Genomic DNA, 18,641 nt, shown 5'->3' on the forward strand with positions numbered 1-18,641 from the left:
CATGAAATTAAAAGACACTTACTCTTTGGAAGGGAAGTTATGACCAACCTAGACAGCATATTAAAAAGCAGAGACATTACTTTGCCAACAAAGGTCCGTCTAGCCAAGGCTGTGGTTTTTCCAGTGGTCATGTATGGATGTGAAAGTTGGACTGTGAAGAAAGTTGAGCGCCGAAGAATTGATGCTTTTGAACTGTGGTGTTGGAGAACTCTTGAGAGTCCCTTGGACTGCAAGGAGATCCAACCAGTCACTCCTAAAGGAGATCAGTCCTCAGTGTTCATTGGAAGGACTGATGTTGAAGCTGAAACTCCAATACTTTGGCCACCTCATGCGAAGAGCTGACTCATTGGAAAAGACCCTGATGGTGGGAAAGATTGAGGGCATGAGGAGAAGGGGACGACAGAGAATGAGATGGTTGGATGGCATCACCTACTCAATGGACGTGAGTCTGAGCAGACTCCGGGAGTTGGTGATGGACAGGGAGGCCTGGTGTGCTGTGGTTCATGAGGTCGCAAAGAGTTGGACACGACTGAGCGACTGAACTGAACTGAAATGACTAAAGCAGAAAACGGCACAAGGAAAATGCTGCCTCGTGCAGGAGACCCGCGGGAAGGGGCTTCTGCTGTCCTGTGTTCCTCTGTCCGGGCCCAGGCCTGGTGCCAGCACATCGGAAACGCAGCATCTCGCTGCTGACAAGCGTCAGGCAGTGCATTTCCACCCTCAGGCCCTCAGCCCATTGACATCAACAGCAGTGTCCCAGAAACACGTTTCTGGTTCCCCCTCAAAGCCCCTAAGACCCCGAGGCTGAGGCTCAGGAGTCTGCAATTCCATGCTCTGGGGGCAGGCAAACCAGTCTCTCCTAAGCATTCGTGAAAGGAGAACAGACAGGTCTGCTGTAAATGCCCCCGAAAGGAGACTAAAGGCAGCTCAGAGAGAGGGTGTCTACAGTCATTGCTGGAAAAGCTCGTCCTCAGGAACACAGACGCGACTTCTGGCATGAGAATATAGCGCCAGGATCTGGATTCCAAAAACCGAGCACATTTCTAAGAGCATCTCTTTCATCTGATGGTGGAGATTTGGGAGTCTTTTAGACCGAAATCCTAACACATTCTCAAAGGTAGGATTAAAATTCTTGTTCAGTGAAGCGCAGGCCTCCTTAAAGCTCTGTGTGACCATCTTCTCTTAAGCCGTGGGGCGGAAAAGACGTGAACGTTAGCCAGCCTGTATTCATAGACTTTGGTGAAAGGAAATTAGAGGCCTATGGAATGTATCTGATTCTAGATAACCAACTGGTTTGGGTTCCAAATGGATGACGGATTCAAAAAGACGTTTTCCTGTGCCTGAAAATGCTTCCCTCACCAGGTGGAGGCTAAACTTCTGCCTAAGAGCGAGCAGTCGGAGCAATAGTGATTAAGTTTCCTCTGCCCTGTGCACGTCTGTGTGGGGGGAAACCACTGAAAGATGAGGCCTTGCTAAGAGGACAGAGAGAGAATGGGGGGATCAGAGATGCTGCCGGGGGTGGGGTGGGGGGAGGTGGCAGGCTGGGCAGGGGTGATGGGGTGGGCACGGCACAGTTCAAACCTGGCCCGGCTGAACCTTGTGGGCCTTTGTCCTGCTTATGCTGGTGATGTTTTGGGACCAGACATGCTACCTAACTGTGGACTCAGCCATGGCTGCTGTAGAGAACACCCGTACCCTCAAGAATATTCTGCTCTGGGACCAGTGGCAGGAAAATGGACGAGAGCTCCTGGGACCCTTTTTTTTTTTGTCCACTATACCCGCAACATAGTTCCATTCTTTCTCTGAAGCCCACTTTTAAAAGTATTTTGCAAGTTCTTTTCCCTGTTGCCTGAGCTTCCCTGGTGGCTCAGATGGTAAAATCGTCTGCTTGCAACGCTGGAGACCCAGGTTCGATCCCTGGGTCGGGAAGATCCCTTGGAGAAGGAAACGGTAACCCACTCCAGTGTTCTTGCCTGGAGAATCCCACGGACAGAGGAACCTCATAGTCTACAGTCCATGGGGTGGCAAAGAGTCGGACACAACTGAGCGACTTCGCTTTCGCTTTTTCGCTTTTCCCTGTTGCCAAGTAGAGTTAGTCCCTACTGACTATTATTATCTGGGGTGGTTGTTATCCGGAGCATGAGGTCTCCCCTACGAGAAAGGTTCAGCCGCCTCTATAAACTCCCAAAGGCCCCAGCACCCACAGCTGCTGCTTGGAAGGGAGCTTTGGACGGCGCAGAGCTGGCCCCCAGCACTGACCTTCTCCTGGTAGAGTTTGTGCAGCCAGGCCGCACACTTGTCCTCCTCCTCCGGGACTTCTTCTAGAGGAATCCGCCTGCAAGGCAGAGAGTGGCTAGCAAAGGGGAGGCCCACGGCAAGTGCCCCGAACACCGGTTCAAACTAACAATGTTCAAACTAACATAACTAAAGGTTTTAGTTCAAACTAACACTTTTCAGCTTTTATTTCGGCAGCCTGGATAGCGTGCAAGTGAGAGAGTAATGCAATTGATCAAAGGAGGGGAAACCCACACCCTCCTTGGACTGGAGAAATTTAGGCCCGATGCAGTCACGGCCCACCAGGGGATGGGCCAGGGCCCATTCAACAACTCAGACCCGTCCAGGAGAACGCCTGCTTCTCCACACTCCCTAGCCTGGACTATAACACATGAATGAGATGCTGCTAAAGTGGTCTCCATTTGCTTCTAGGCCCCTTTGTAAGTTCTAGAATGCTTGTATCTGTGTCCATTTCTATGGAGCAGATATATCCTCCAAGAAAAGGGTTCAATAAAATAAACTCTCACACTCAGCCTCAAAAATGACTGTAAAATACTGTCTCTCATTTGTTCAGACCCGAGCTCTTTGTTGAGAGAGAGTCAGAGAGTGGCTGGGGAGAAGAGAGGTTTAACCTAATTATTTACAACAGAGCATGAGTCTCTCGATATAAACAGGACTGTGAACGCATTCCATTCAATGCCGACTGCAGACATGAAATTATTGGCACACTCCCCTGGGAGAAGGTCTGTGGGTCATTTGTGACTTATTTGCTTTGGGATGGGCATTCCATTTTCTGGAAAGGAAATGGAGCCGACTTACCTAACATATAAATCGGCGTGATATTTCTTGCCATTGAGGACTCCCAGCAGTGTTGGGTTTTCATTGTTTCTGAAATTGAGTGTACAGTCATATACAGCTGAAACTATAAAAAATAAAACAAATACAAAGCAGTATATAGCGTGTGAACCCAATTCCGTTTTGTAATATACATACTGGAAAACAAGAATCAAATTGCTGGCTGATTATCTGGGAATGAAGGGACTATGGTTTCTTCTTCACACTTTGCTATATTGTCCAAATACTCTACATTGAACACACATCACGTTCCATCATCAGAAAAGCACACTATAACTTAGTAATAGAAAAAACTTATTATTAAGGTCATATCAATTTAAAGCAATGCTACAATGACCCATCTAGGTGTGCTACAACAGGTATGTAAACAAATATTAATAGATAAAGCAATCCAAAGAATACTGTCTAAGGAAGTCTCTGAGTCATGGCAATGTAACCATTCTATGGGCATTTTTCCACTAGAAAAATATGATTGTTATAAAATGAGAATAAGATACTGGAGACTTCCTAAGGAGTTGAAATATGGTGTAGTCAGTTGACACATGGCTGGGAAACAAACAAGATTGTGTGATTTTAATGTCTACACAATGGTGAGTTAACCTGTCAACATACTGAAAGGGGACAACAGAGGATGAGATGGTTGGATGGCATCATGGACTCAGTGCACGTGAGTCTGAGCAAACTCCAGGCGATGGTGAAGGACAGGGAAGCCTGGCCTGCTGCCGCCCATGGGGTCGTAAAGAGACAGACACATGGCTAAGCGACTGAACGATGAACAACAAATATGAAAGTTATGTCGACACCCACCGCTGCAGCCCCAGGGCCTGGCCCAGGCTTCATGAATGCTTGGATGGGAGGACGCCTGAAGGAACAGTGAGGGGAGAGCAGGGTGGACATACGGAGTGCAAACTGATGGCCCTTCCTACACAGCCGGTAAGACAGGACCGGACAGTGAAGAGCGCAGGAATTTTGCAGTCAGCCTGGGTGTGAGCCCCAGGGCCACCTGTTCCCAGCTGTGGGATCTCCTCCCGGACAGTCCACTCGGCCTCCCTGAGCCTCGTTCTCCTGGAGAACGGAGGTGACTCAGGATGATGAAAGTCAGCGCCTCCCAAAGGGCCCAGCGCCCTGTGCTCGGTAGACTTTAGCCAGCGCCCTGCACAGCAGCACTACCACGGAGAGAGAGAGACCGGCTGATGGGCGGGTAGAAAGTCACGTGGTCTGTCTGTTTGCTTCTGATTGGCTGCCCAACCACCACGTGGGGCCACAGCGGGGGGCGAGAGGAGGAGGGGCTCCGGCAGCTGGACCACGTCTTAGCCAAGGGCCCTCCCGCTTATCTGAAGGGGTGAGGGCAGGCAGGTCCCCACCTCCCACCCCCAACCCAAGCAAGAAGACCACTCCCCTGTCCTCCCTGGCGGGGAGAAGAGGTCCCCCCGACCCCAGGAAGAGAAAGGCTGGTGGAGAATAACTTTCTCAGTTGAGTACATCGCCCAGCCATTGTAAGCACAGAATGAATGACACAGAAGGAAAATCCTTCAGGCTGCAGAGCCCCAGGGTATGAGGGTTCATGCTGGGTCAAGGGTTTCAAAACACACCTCCTTTCTTCAGGCCGCTCTGACATAGGAGCCTGACGCTTGCCATAGAGGTGGGGGTCCCTTCGATTAATCAAGCATGGGGGACAGCCCCCAGGAGGTCCCCCAGAGAACAGCCTAAATCTGCAGGGTTCCCTCCTTTTCCAGAAAAGAAACCTTAGGTCTTAAAGTGACAGAACCGGGCCGGGCACTAGACCCACGTGCCTGCAGAGCCCAGGAAAACGAGTGTCTGGCCCCGCCCACCAGGCTGCCTGGGTGTGGCCACGGCGCCCACCGTGTAAGGGTAGAGCCGCTTGGGATAAGTTCCCCCATCCTTCAGCCCCAACTTCCCCATCTGCAAATTGGAAGTCAAAACATGTTTCCTTCGCTGCATTCGGCGGGCACACACTCTGGTCATGCTGTGTGTGAGATGCTTGTATTGCTGGGGTGTCAGAAGTGCCCTGCTATCACCCATCATCATTATTACTATCTAGGGAAGTGGGGCAGCCTCTGGGCAGCCTGGCCCCTTCCGCCTGTAGGCAAAGCTCAGGGAGTCTCACGGGTCACCCCAGGCGGGGAAAATCAGAACCGGAAGCTCGACACCCCCACCTGGAAGAGACGGCGAGGGGTGAAGAGGGCGGCAGAGGGCTCTGAGTCAGAGCCAACGTTCAATGAGATGTTTACAATGTGCCAGCCCTGATGCTGAGTCACCCACGTGTATTCTCTCGTTTAAGCCTGCTCATAACCCTAAGAAGTTTTACAGAAGAGCAAACGGAGGATCCGAGGGGTGGAGTGACCTGTCCCCAGGGTCCACAGCTGGTGAGGGGAGGAGCCAGCCCCATCCCCAGGCCTCCTGACCCTGCTGGATGGAGCAGCTGCCAGGAGGTGTGTCTGTGAGATGGAGCAGGCCCAGGCATTTCTGTGCTGGTTGCTGGACTTCACCAGGGAGCTAGCTGACAGGGAGGTTCTAGCCTTTGGGGTGATACCAGAGCAAACCAAGTGTGCTGGCAGACAGCTGGGGCCCCTCTGAGGCCCGGCTCCCAGAGGGAAGGGGAGAGGGGCCACCTCCAGCAGGTCCTCGGTGCTGGGAGCTACTGAGTCCCAGACCAGTGGTCCCTTCTTCTCCCCGGAGTGATGGCGGGTGGTGTGAGGATTAGAGGCGGTGATGCAGGTAGCAGGGGGCCAGTGAGGAGCGATGTGGGGACCGCGGGTAGGAGGGAAGCAAGGGAAGACTCAGCGGAGGGGCCCAGGGTCGCCGGGAGCAGAGTCAGAGACCTTTAGGACCCGCACGTGTTGGAGTCAGTGTTGCCACTGTTCCCCCCGCGGGACAGGTCAGCGTGATCAGAGCTCCGGGGCGTCCCCCGGCCCCCAGGCATGGGGATGGCAGAGAAACACCGCAGTGTCCACACCTACATCCCCCTACCTCCATCCCCGATGCAGGCCCGGGAGGAGGTGGGGGCCTTGGCCTCACCGGGCGATGTGGCTGGGATTCAGGGGGTGCAGAGAGGGTGCAGGGGGGCATCGGGGTGGGGGGACTAGGGTGAAGGAGGGGAGGAGATCCCCTAGCTCCTGCCTCCCGAGAGATGAGGGACAGGCAGTGGGGCCTCCAGGGCAGCCGCAGGGCAGGAAAGGGTAAAAACTCGCGTTTCCAAACCCAAAGAGAGGAGGGTTCAACTGGAGACCAGAGACTGGAGCAAGCTGGCTTTGTGGCTACTCGCGTCTCGTCTTTACCTACAGTCATCCAGGGCTCGGACGACAAGGCCACAGAGATCATTGTCTGGGGGTGGGGAGGGGGGACAGCTAGTGCCACAGACGGGCAAGAAATGCCACACAAAGCAAAACCACCCCAGAAACCTGGGCTGACCTGGCGCGGGACCCCCAGGGAACCCAGCGCCGCCCGCAGCCGGCAGTACCGGCGCCGAGCAGTAGAGGGTAGGGTTGGCCTGGTGTGCACGCGTGTGCATGTGGTGCATGGTGTCTGGGCACGTGGTTGGTGTTCACAGTGGTGTGTGTGCAGTCGTGAAGGGCTGTGGCCACTCGTGTGACGCCAGGAACCTGGACCCAGGCTAACCAGGGGTGACCTGCCAGCCTCCATCCCTGGCTCCCCTCTGGGTGCTGGGGGTCCCTTTCCCTGGCTGCAGGGGGCCCCGCGGGGTCATCCTTACCTACATTTCTCAAACTCCTCACGGTCACCGCGAAGCCCTTGGTGCGAGGCAGCAGGTGGTGCTTGAGGCTGGGCAGCCCCTTGGCCTGGGCCACCTGCATGCTGATCTGGTGTTTCTTCTCTGTGAACCGCGTGCCCTCGCAGTGAATCAGGAACTGAAGGGGACAGGACAGCCGTCACAGATGTCCCTGCGGCTGCTCAGATAGCTGTGAGGTCACACACTCAGCCCCAAAGTCACAGCCTCAGCCCCGAGGTCACATGCTTAGCCCCAAGGTCATACACGCAGCCCGGAGGTCACATGCACCATCCCCCAGCCACGCCACAGTCACACACAGCCCCACAGGAGCCTGAGGAAGTGACCAGGGCAGTGGTGGCCTGACAGCTGAGCCTGCCTCCCCTCAGGGCATGACCTCTGGCCCCCACGTCTACAGTGTTCAAGTCTGTGAGCTTCGGAGAGAGAGGGTTTGTGTTTGAGGAGGCTCAGGAAGCAGAGGGATGAGTGTGTGTGTGACCAAGGCCCCTGAGTGTGCATGTGTGACCGGGGCACCTCGAGTGTGTGTGTGACCAAGGGCCCCAAGTGTGTGTGAGTATTACTGATCGCCCCAAGAGTGTGTGAGTGTGGTCGGGCACCCTGAGAGTGTGAGTGTGACCAAGGCCCCTGAGCATGTGCGAGTATGGCCCGGGTGCCCAGACAGTGTGTGACCAATCACCCTGTGTGTGACCAAGGCCCCCAAGTGTGTGTGAATGTGACTAATCTCCCCGAGAGTGTAACAGTGGTCAGGCACCCCAAGAGTGTGAGTGTGACCAGGGCCCCCCAAGTGTGTGTGAATGTGACGAATCTCCCCGAGAGTGTAACAGTGGTCAGGCACCCCAAGAGTGTGAGTGTGACCAGGGCCCCCCAAGTGTGTGTGAATGTGACTAATCTCCCCGAGAGTGTAACAGTGGTCAGGCACCCCAAGAGTGTGAGTGTGACCAGGGCCCCCCAAGTGTGTGTGAATGTGACTAATCTCCCCGAGAGTGTAACAGTGGTCAGGCACCCCAAGAGTGTGAGTGTGACCAGGGCCCCCAAGTGTGTGTGAACATGACCTGGGCATCTCGAGTATGTGTATGTGTGTGACCTAAGCACCCTGAGTGTGTGTGAGCGTGACCTGGGCACCCTGATTACATGTTTGATGATCTCCCCGAATGTGTGTGACGATCATGTGTGATGTGATCAGGCATCCCAAGTGTGGGTGAGTGTGACTGCTCCAAGAGTGCGTGAGTGTATTCAGGGCACCCTGAGTGTGTGTGAGAGTGACCAGGGCCTCTGAGTGTGTGTGAGGATGACCTAGGCACCCCGAATATGTGTGAGTGTGACCTGGGCACCCTGAGTGTGTGTGTAATGATTGCCCCAAATGTGTGTGAGTGTGACTGGATGCCCCAAGTGTGTGTGAATGTGATCAGGCACCCTGAATGTGAGTGAGTGCGACTGACTGCCTCGAGAGTGCATGAGTGTATTCGGGGCACCCCGAGTGTGTGTGTGACCTGGGTGCCCCAAGCATGTGTGAGTGTGACCTAGGCACCCCGGGCGTGTGTGTGACGATCACCCCGAGTGTGTGTGAGTGTGACCTAGGCACCCTGGGCGTGTGTGTGATGATCGCCCTGAGTGTGTGTGAGTGTGACCGGGGCTCCCTGGGCGTGTGTGTGACCAGGGCTCCCCAGGCATGTGTGTGACGATTGCCTGAGCGTGTGTGAGTGTGACCACGGCTCCCCAGGCGTGTATGTGATGATCACCCCGAGTGTGTGTGTGACAATCACCCCGGGCATGTGTGTGACGATCACCCAGGGTGTGTGTGAGCTGGGCACCCTGCGTGTGTGTGTAATGATTGCCCCAAGTGTGTGTGAGTGTGATCAGGCACCCTGAATGTGAGTGAGTGTGACTGCCTCGAGAGTGCATGAGTGTATTCGGGGCACCCCGAGTGTGTGTGTGACCTGGGTGCCCCGAGCATGTGTGAATATGTGTGATGATTGCCCTGAGTGTGTGTGAGTGTGACTGGGGCTCCCTGGGCGTGTGTGTGACCAGGGCTCCCCAGGCGTGATTGTGATGATTGCCCTGAGTGTGTGTGAGTGTGACCTAGGCACCCTGAGTGTGTGTGTGACGATCACCCAGAGTGTGTGTGAGTGTGACCTAGGCACCCTAAGTGTGTGTGTGACGATTGCCTGAGTGTGTATGAGTGTGGCCGGGGCTCCCCAGGTGTGTGTGTGACGATCGCCCTGAGTGTGTGTGAGTGTGACCTAGGCACCCTGAATGTGTGTGTGATGATCGTCTGAGTATGTGTGAGTGTGGCCAGGGCTCCCCAGGTGTGTGTGTGACGATCGCACCAAGTGTGTGTAAGTGTGACCTAGGCACCCTGAGTATGTGTGTGACGATCACCCCGAGTGTGTGTGAGTGTGACCAGGGCTCCCCAGATGTATGTGTGACGATTGCCCGAGTGTGTGTGAGTGTGACCTAGGCACCCTGAGTGTATGTGTGACTATCACCCAAGTGTGTGAATGTGGCCGGGGCTCCCCAGGCGTGTATGTGATGATTGCCCTGAGTGTGTGTGTGTGTGTGACCTGGGCATCCTGAGTGTATGTGTGATGATCACCCAAGTGAGTGTGTGTGATGATCGCCCTGAGTGTGTGTGAGCGTGGCCGGGGCACCCCGGGGGTGTGTGTGATGATCGTTCGAGCGTGTGCGAGTGTGACCGGACGCCCCGCGGGCTGCGCACGTACAAAGTACTTCTCGGGGTAGTCCCGCAGGTGCAGGAGGCTCTCAGAGACGGTCTTGCGGTCCTGCTCCCACTTGCGCGTGCAGAAGACCATCTCGGTGAAGTACCACATCCAGCCGATGATGGGGACGTAGGCCAGCTCCTTCTTAGCCAGGACCTTGGAGCCCTGAAACAGAGAGGGGGAAGCCCAGGCATCCATGAAAGGGGGCATGAGGCCCTCCCCTGGGACTGCCAGGGAACTCCCTAGAAATAAGTGACCGTGCACTCCCGGCCCACAGAGACAGCTTGTGTCTTGCCAAGACACGGAGGCAAGGAGCCACTGACCTGGTCAACCGCCCACCAGTCAGCTGGAGATCAAGGCCATGCCAGCCTTGCCCCACGAGTGAGGGGGCAAGGGCCAGGCTCTCTGGGGGGCGGACAGGCGCTCCATGGGGAGGACAGGCTCTCCGGTGGGTGGACAGGCTCTGTATGGGGAGGACAGGCTCTGTATGGGGAGGGGAGGCTCTCCCAGGGGAGGACAGGCTCTCCATGGGGAGGACAGGCTCTCCATGGGGAGGACAGGCTCTCCAGGGGGCGGCCATGCTCTCCTGGGGGAGGCCAGGCTCTCTATGGGGAGGACAGGCTCTGTATGGGGAGGGGAGGCTCTCTGGTGGGAGGACAGGCTCTCTGTGGGGAGGACAGGCTCTGTCTGGGGAGGCGAGGCTCTCCTGGGGGAGGACAGGCTCTCCAGGGGGCAGCCAGGCTCTCTATGTGGCGGGGGAGGCTCTCTATGGGGGGGACAGGCTCTCCGGGGGACGGACAGACTCTCTATGGGGAGGACAGGCTCTCGGCAGGGGGGACAGGCTCTCTATGGGGAGGACAGGCTCTCTGTGGAGAGGGGAGGCTCTCCAGGGGGCGGACAGGCTCTCGGCAGGGGGGACAGGCTCTCTATGGGGAGGACAGGCTCTCTATGGAGAGGGGAGGCTCTCCAGGGGGCGGACAGGCTCTATATGGGGAGGACAGGCTCTCTGGGGGGGGGACAGGCTCTCTATGGGGAGGACAGGCTCTCGGCAGGGGGGACAGGCTCTCTATGGGGAGGGGAAGCTCTCTATAGGGAGGACAGGCTCTCTAGGGGGGAACAGGCTCTCTGGGGGTGGCCAGGCTCTCCGTGTGAAGGACAGGCTCTCCGTGTAGAGGACAGGCTCTCCGGGGGCAGGGGGAGGCACCTGGAGCGGTCGGGAACCCCCGGGGTCGCGGGGTGCCGCGTCATCCTTCACCGGCTCACGCAGGTGCCCGCCCCCAGGTGTGCTCCGCCTCACACTCCTCCCCGCTCCTCAGTGCCCTTGCTGGCTCTGTGGGTGGGGGGACACCACTTTCCTTACAGACCAGGACAGCGGCCCAGTGGGGTCTCTGGGTCGGACGCTAGGAAACCAGGAGGTGAACTCAGATCCGTAGGGGTACTGGGCGCGCTCCACCTGTGCCCTGGCCAGAGCCTCGCCAAGGCTGCGGGTGTGCAGGCACCTGGTGGGGTGGAAGGGGCAGGGGACACACAAGACCAGCTTTGGAGCTGAAAGACTGCGTTCTACTTTTTTGCCTCTAAGGTTGGAGTTAACCAAGATGCTCCTAGAAACAGCCATTATCCACCAATGGCAGAGATGGAGACAGTGATATGGACCGGTGGTGGCCTTAGCTGTGACAAGTGTCTGGCTCTGCCTCTCCTATGAGGCCCGGAATAAAGAACGATACTCCACCACAATACTCCAGAATGATTTTCCACTCTTTTTTCCTCAACACTCCCGTGACAGCTGCAAAGCTCAGCAGAGAGGCAATTCCCCGACCCACCCACGAGGGCCAGAAGAGAGGTGTAAACAGCCACCTGCTCCCTAGACCTTAGAAAAATAGCAAATATTCTAAAGGAAATCAGTCCTGAATAATCATTGGAAGGACTGATGCTGAAGTTGAAGCTCTAATACTTTGGTCACCTGATGCAAAGAACTGACTCATTGGAAAAGAGCCTGATGCTGGGAAAGATTGAAGGCAAGAGGAGAAGAGGATGACAGAGGATGAGATGGTTGGATGGCATCACCGACTCAATGGACATGAGTCTGAATAAGCTCCAGAAGTTGGTGATGGACAGGGAAGCCTGGTGTGCTGCAGTCCATGGGGTGGCAAAGAGTCGGACACAACTGAGAGACTGAATGGAGCTGAATTTCCCCTTTGGGAGAAGAAAAGCAAAGCTACCTTTCAGGTGGAGCCTCGCTACGTTTTGACTCTGGTTGCGGTTTTCCCACACACAAATTTCCACACCTGCAAATCCCCTTGAAGAGAACCAAGCCTGAGGAATTCCCTGGCGGTCCAGGGGTTAGGACTCCAAGCTCCAAATGCAAGGGGCAAGGGTTCAACCCCTGGCTGGGTTACCAAGATCCTGCATGCCAATCAGAGCAGCCAAAACAAGCAAAAAATGGAAGATAGGAAGAAACCACGCCATAGTATCTGAGGGCCTGCCCCAGAGGACCAGAGGGAGGTCCCTGCAGGTGGGAGCACTCACTGACAGAGGGCTGGGGGCTCACGGGGTGCCAGGCACACAGGTCACACTCTCTCCAGCTCACCACGCCCCTCGTGGAGGCCAGCTAAAGCCCAGCCCTTGTGTCCACGGGTGGGTCTCAGGCCGTGGGAGGGCCCCCCCCCCCCCCACCATCAGCACGATTGTTCTCACGGCCCCTGCGCACAGCCTAGGGATCAAAACAAAACATCCTCACAATGAACTGAACATACCTTCTTGGCAGGTTAGGATTATTTAGAAAATTACATGTTCCTGAACTCTTTCCAAAAATAACCTGTGGCGACCTGAAGGACTTACAAACGTGATCTATCCTATAGCCAAGAATGTGTGTGCACTTAGTCGCTTCAGTCGCGTCTGACTCTTTGCCACCCCATGGACCGCAGCCCGCCGTGGTTCTCTGTCCATGGGATTCTCTGGGTAAGAATATTGGAGTGGGTTGCCATGCCCTCCTCCAGGGGAATCTTTCAACCCAGGGGTTGAACCTGTGGCTCCTGCATTGCAGACAGAGTCTTTACCACTGAGCCACAGCCAAGAGAAGGATCATATACTCCAGAGTAGCAGCCATGAGGTCTGGAGAAAGATCCTGTGCAGTAGATCACAGCTGTCTGCTGAGGACGGATACCCTCGGGGGAATTTCCTATTAGTAGAAATTAACCATACCTCAATTTTTAAGAATTAAAGACTTCTATGAATCATGTTGTATATGATACATCATATCAAACAAGGGTAGCCGGTGGGCCAAATCTGCTCTGCCACCTGGTTTTATAAATAAAGTTTTATTGGGACACAGCTGCTCTCACATACACGTTGCCTACTGCTAGGAACATGGCTGCTTCCATGCTCCAGCAGAGCTGAAAAGTCATGACGGAGGCCACATGGCCATGAAGCCTAAAATATTCAGCTTGAATAATTACACACTCAGTTCATCAACACTCTTGATTTATAGCTGATGAAATTTGTTTCCTATGAATATTTAATGGCTGGGAAAATGAAGACTAACTTTTTTTTTTTTTTTTTTAATGTAGACTCAAAGCTCAGTTAATAGTCTATTTGGAAAATGGTAAAAGCAGAGAAAAATCATAGTAACCATTGCTGGATAGTGAGACTAGAAGTGATTTTTAAATTTTGTTAGATTTTCCTGCTTCTCAATCGGAAAACTACTTTGCAGGGTCCACTAACAACCCCCTTTTTAGGAAATGGCTGACATCAGCACATCTTTAGCCATTTGCTTCTGGAGCACGAGGCTCCGGATCAAAAACAGTCTGGTTATTTTTCATGAGAAACGGAACAGAGGAGCCATTTCCGGTTTTATGCTGAATTAGTCCATCTTTCAGCCTTAAAACCCTGGATGCTATCGTTAGGCCTAGGCCTTGGTGTGGATCACATTCACTTGCCGGGCCTCAACTTTCCTGGCTGTATTAAGAGCCAAGTCATGCTTAACTGAAAGCGTGGCTGTAAAGATCTGATGTCACATGGAGACACACACACAGAGCTCCTCACTGAGAACAGGATACACAGGTGTTCAATGTGTACCTGTGTACCTGTCATCGTCACCACCAAGCAGGCACGCCGACTGAACGTCCCTTTTAACTCAACCCACTTCTTAAGCCAGGTTTGAAATGCAGTAATAACAATAATTATACTCAGTGGAACACTCAGCGATAGGCCCTGGGCCAGGAGATTCACAGGAGCCAACTCATTTATGACCAAAAGACTTGAAATGTATACTATTTAAATATGCTTACAGTCCTCTAGGACACTTGATACGCTACCAGTGACATGACTCCCCCAGGCCAAGCAAAGGTTTCTGTGCCTTTAGGAAAGAAGGTACGAGGAAGTATATATCCGACTTTGACTCATTAAAGAAAAGCCAGAGGATTTTGTTTGATAAAAAAGAAAATTTGGAGTGTCTAACTCAGGACTATACTTCAAAAATAAAGGGCACGCTACCACTTCCAGAAATACACTTGGTTATGAGCCCAAGAAAAAAAAAAGTGGGGGGAGGGTTCCTACGTGGCTCAGGTGGTAAAGAATCCACCTGCAGTGCAGGAGACCTGGGTTCGATTCCTGGGTCAGGAAGATCCCCAGGAGAAGGGAATGGCTACCCACTCCAGTATTCTTGCCTGGAGAATCCCATGGACAGAGGAGCCTGGCGGGCTACAGTCCATGGGGTTGCACAAAGTCAGACAGGACTGAGCGACTAACACTATTTTTTCATGAGCTCAAGATGTATTGGCACTGCCCAGGGACTCCTTTCCATGGCAACGATTCTCCCAGTACCCGGGATTGGAAGGGTTTTCACCTCGCCCTGATTCTCTCGGGGTCCTTATCTGTGTCATCCGGACCCCAGCTAGCCTGGCCCAGCTGGAGAACATGCAGAGGCAGAAGGTGGCCCCCTGCCTCCTCCCAGAGCTGCGGGTGCCTGGAAGCAACGCGGACAAAGCTTCGGATTAACTGATTAACCGGGTGGGAGCAGGAGGGGAGGAGTCTCCCACAGACCCACCTGTGGGTGCCGGAATCCACCCTAATAGGGCTGACAGAGCCACGGCTGCGAGGGGAGCCCCTGGAGAGGGAAACAACACTTCTCCACATCGAGAAACTTCTACCCTCTCTGGAGCCAAGCAGAGCCGGACCAGCGCCCATGAAGAAGCCGGGATGAAGGCAAATGCAAAGGGACCTTGTGGTTTATAACAGTGATGGGAGACCGCAGCTGCACAGGCCCCAGGGCCAGGAGAGCTGGTTAAATCCCACTCAGAGGACACTCCGTCTCTCCTGCGTCCTCCACGCCCTGCCCTACTTTCATAAGGAAACTTTCAATGAGGGGAAACGGTTTAGGGTCAAAGACACGAGTAATAACGCTGTGCCTACTTTGTGCTACGCATCAAATCCCTTGATGAGGGATTTGACATATAGGAGTGTAGTAGTGTGCTCAGTCATGTCTGAGTCTTTGCAACCCCGCGGACTGTAGCCCACCAAGCTTCTCTGTCCATGGGATTCTCCAGGCAAGAATACTGGAGCGGGTTGCCAGTTCCTCCTCCAGGGGATCTTCCCAACCCAGGGATCAAACCTGCATCTCTGTGTCTCCTACACTGGCAGGCAGATTCTTAACCACTGAGCCACCTGGGAAGCCATTTAAAAAATATATATATATATTACATATATTCATGAAACTCTTAAATAGCATGAAATGGGAAGGGTTCACTGAGGTTCAGAAAAGTCAGATAACCTCCCCGAGGTCCTGGAGCTGGTGAATGTAGGGGCCAGGCTTCCAGTGACATGGGCAGGTTTTGCATACCCCTCTGTCTGTGCCCTGTCACCCTTACCAGAGAACTGGAGCAAGCAGACGGAAACAGAAGTGTCTGTTCTGGACACCTGGGCCCACATTCATCTCTTAGGGCGTCTCCTTTCTTGCTTAGTTTTACATGTTTGAAAAATAAAACACAGGAAACCTACAATTTGGGGGAATGTGATCATTGATGGGAGGTTTATAGGAAGTAACGTTCGTATAGCCTTTCTGAACAAATTGGCATCGACATTCTTCTTTCAGAAATCCATGGTTAGAAAAGTGGTCCTTTTGGAATCAAACCCCAAGAAATGTGGGTTTTCAAACGCATGTGATCTGGCACAGGATGAACCACGTTTCCTGCCAGTGGTCAGAAGCATCCTGGAGAATTACACTGGAATACTGACATTCTGGGTTCAGTTCTTGATTTTCTCGGATTTTATGGTATCTCTTTTCTGACTTGGGTTAATAGGTTATGAAAGGTGGACTATAAAGAAAGCTGAGTGCCGAAGAATTGATGCTTTTGAACTGTGGTGTGTTGGAGAAGACTCTTGAGAGTCCCTTGTACTGCAAGGAGATCCAACCAGTCCTGGGTGTTCATTGGACAGACTGATGCTGAAGCTGAAACTCCAATACTTTGGCCACCTGATGTGAAGAGCTGACTCATTTGAAAAGATCCTGATGCTGGGAAAGATTGAGGGCAGGAGGAGAAGGGGACAACAGAGGATGAGATGGTTGGATGGCATCACCGAGTAATGGACATGAGTTTGGGTGAACTCCAGGAGTTGGTGATGGACAGGGAGGCCTGGCGTGCTGCGGTTCATGGGGTCGCAAAGAGTCGGACATGACTGAGTGACCGAACTGAACTGAATAGGTTCCAAATCACCCCGCAGTGACCTTGAGCAGGCAGCAGGAATGCTGATCTGGACCCTTGGCCACAGCAGAAGAGTCAGTCAGCAGAGCCTGGGACCACGGCAGCTGGCCACACCCTCCCCGGGCTCTCCCTCCAGCTACCTCCATCCCCTGCCTCTTGTTTCTCCCTTTACCTCCGTCTCTTATCTCCTCCTAAAACCACCCGCCTCCTTCAAGGCCTGGGCCCGGTGCCATCACCTTCTGGGACATTTCTCCATCCCTGGGCACAGCAGTCCGTGTGCTGGTACTGCCGAAATGTTATTTTCCAGTTGTTAAAACGCTGAAGTCCTTCCCCACAGGTTGGTAAACAGAGCTGCCCCCGAACTCGCCCCTCATAGTCCACCTGTACCACCGTGACCCAGCTCCTCCCCGGGACCTCTGTTTCCTAGCAGACAAAGGGGTGACACTCAGAATGACCCCCTGAAGCCACTAGATGGCTGAGTGGTCAAGTATCAGACATGCACAGGGCGCCCCACGTGGACACGATCCCCCTCATTATGGTTCAATGCCTGTGTCGCGTGGTCTTATGTGACACCTCATTGCCTCTCTGTATAATCTAAAGTCACTGAGAGCTTTCCATGCATCCTTGACCCGCCATCCTACCCAGCACAGTGACTTCCGCAGAAAACCTACGCGATCCGTTTGTTGGGTAAACGTTTGGAAGACGCATCAGTTGCCCTCATCGACATGTGCATCCTCATGCCTGGAAGGTGCTGGGGAGCTTCTAGAGGGCCCGCTGCTTAGGAATCAGAGTTCCCTTCTCCTCCTTCCGCTCCTCCTGCACGTAGACACGTGACAGGAATTCAATCTATTTTCAGGTGGAGCTGTAATAGATCATGTTAGAGGAGCCTGGCGGGCTGCAGTCCATGGGGTCACAAAAGAGGCGGACAACAGCGACAGATGGAAATGCGAGGCTGGAGGCTGAAAGGGGTGGCAGGCAGCCTCCACGATGGCCCCTCTGATCCTTGTCTCCGGGTACTTCCGGGCACCTCCTCGCAGCCCTGCCTGCTTCCTGGAGGGAGCGGGGCTTGTGGACTCCCCTATTGGGCAGAAGTTTGCGTTACAAGAAGGCTGTGGCTTCTCCCTCACTTGGGTGTTTTCTCCCACCCAGCTCGTATTGCTCCCCTGGGGATCAGGGGTGCCTGAGCAGAGACCCAGGCGGGAGGGTCACCATGGCCACAAACAGGGCGAACCTGGACGCAGGTCCCTGCACAGCAAGCCTTCAGATGCCACCACCACCCAGCCCTGGAGGGACCCCGCCACGACCCCCATGGAGCTGAGCCAGGATCTCGGGCCACTCAAACCGTGACACTTTGAGTTTGTTTTGAGCCACTACATTCGGGGCTTGTCAGCTGCTGTAGATGACTAACACCCAGGGCTTCTTTAAAGACCTGAAGACAACATCCCAGTTGGCCTCTGGGGTAACCGCCAAGCCACAGTGACCCCAGCAGATAAAAATGGACACAAACAGCTGCCTTTACGGAGAGCTTCCCAGGCCCTGGAGCTGCTCAAAGACCTGACAAACACCATGTTAGGCAACCTTCAGGGCCACTGTGAAGGAGCCGGTGCACATTTTTACTGCAGCAGAAAGACAAGTAAACAGACCCGAAGCTTCAGAAGTCGTGACTCTTGCGTCGCACACCCTGGCCCGTCCACACACCACGCTCACTCAGGGAGGAACAAGTCAGCGAATCCCTTAAAGACCACGACCAGGGCCCATGCCAGCCCTCAGCTCTAAGGGAACCAGAGTCGCAGGGACAGGACCCCAGAACGACCAAATGGGGGAAAGGTCATAAGACTGGAAGGCCTCCCCTTTTTTCTCTTTTTTTAAAAGAATCCCATTGCTTTCTCCCCAAATCCAATTTCACATTTACTAACTCTCCTCTCAAGAATTTCAGGACCCCTCAGGTGGCATTATTGGTGAAGAACCTGCCTGCCAATGCAGAAGATGCAAGAGATGTGGGTTTGATCCCTGGGTTGGAAAGATCCCCTGGAGGAAGAAATGGCAACTCACTCTAGTATTCTTGCCTGAAGAATCCCATGGACAGAGAAGCCTGGTGGGCTACAGTCCAAAGGGTCGCAAAGAGTCAGACACGACTGAAGCGACTGAGGCTGCATGCAAGAATGTCTTCGAATTTCACTCACTTCAATTTCAACTCACTTCCTCTTGGGCTGTTACGTGTGAAGATGAAAAATGCCTCATCAGGAACCTTCCTTATTATGTCCCTTCTCTTCAAAAATGCAAACTTCTTAGACTCCAGAAGGATCTCAACATCATGTGTTACTTAAAAAA

The 18,641-nt window shown here is 53.8% G+C and overlaps 1 protein-coding gene across 3 annotated transcripts in view; it reads right to left on the reverse strand.

Moving 5' to 3' along the window:
- The window catches only part of AGPAT4 (1-acylglycerol-3-phosphate O-acyltransferase 4), a 152,217-nt gene that overhangs the window by 6,995 nt on the left and 126,581 nt on the right, over positions 1–18,641 (reverse strand). For all 3 annotated transcript variants that reach the window (XM_055536149.1, XM_055536151.1, XM_055536150.1), the window contains 4 exons: positions 9,616–9,777; positions 6,863–7,016; positions 3,094–3,196; positions 2,260–2,335 (listed from right to left, as the gene is read on the reverse strand). In XM_055536149.1, coding sequence (XP_055392124.1) covers positions 2,260–2,335; positions 3,094–3,196; positions 6,863–7,016; positions 9,616–9,777 — 495 coding nt within the window. The remainder of the gene's footprint in view (positions 1–2,259; positions 2,336–3,093; positions 3,197–6,862; positions 7,017–9,615; positions 9,778–18,641) is intronic.

The sequence above is a fragment of the Bubalus kerabau genome, chromosome 9 (assembly GCF_029407905.1).
Source record: "Bubalus kerabau isolate K-KA32 ecotype Philippines breed swamp buffalo chromosome 9, PCC_UOA_SB_1v2, whole genome shotgun sequence".
NCBI lineage: Eukaryota > Metazoa > Chordata > Mammalia > Artiodactyla > Bovidae > Bubalus > Bubalus kerabau.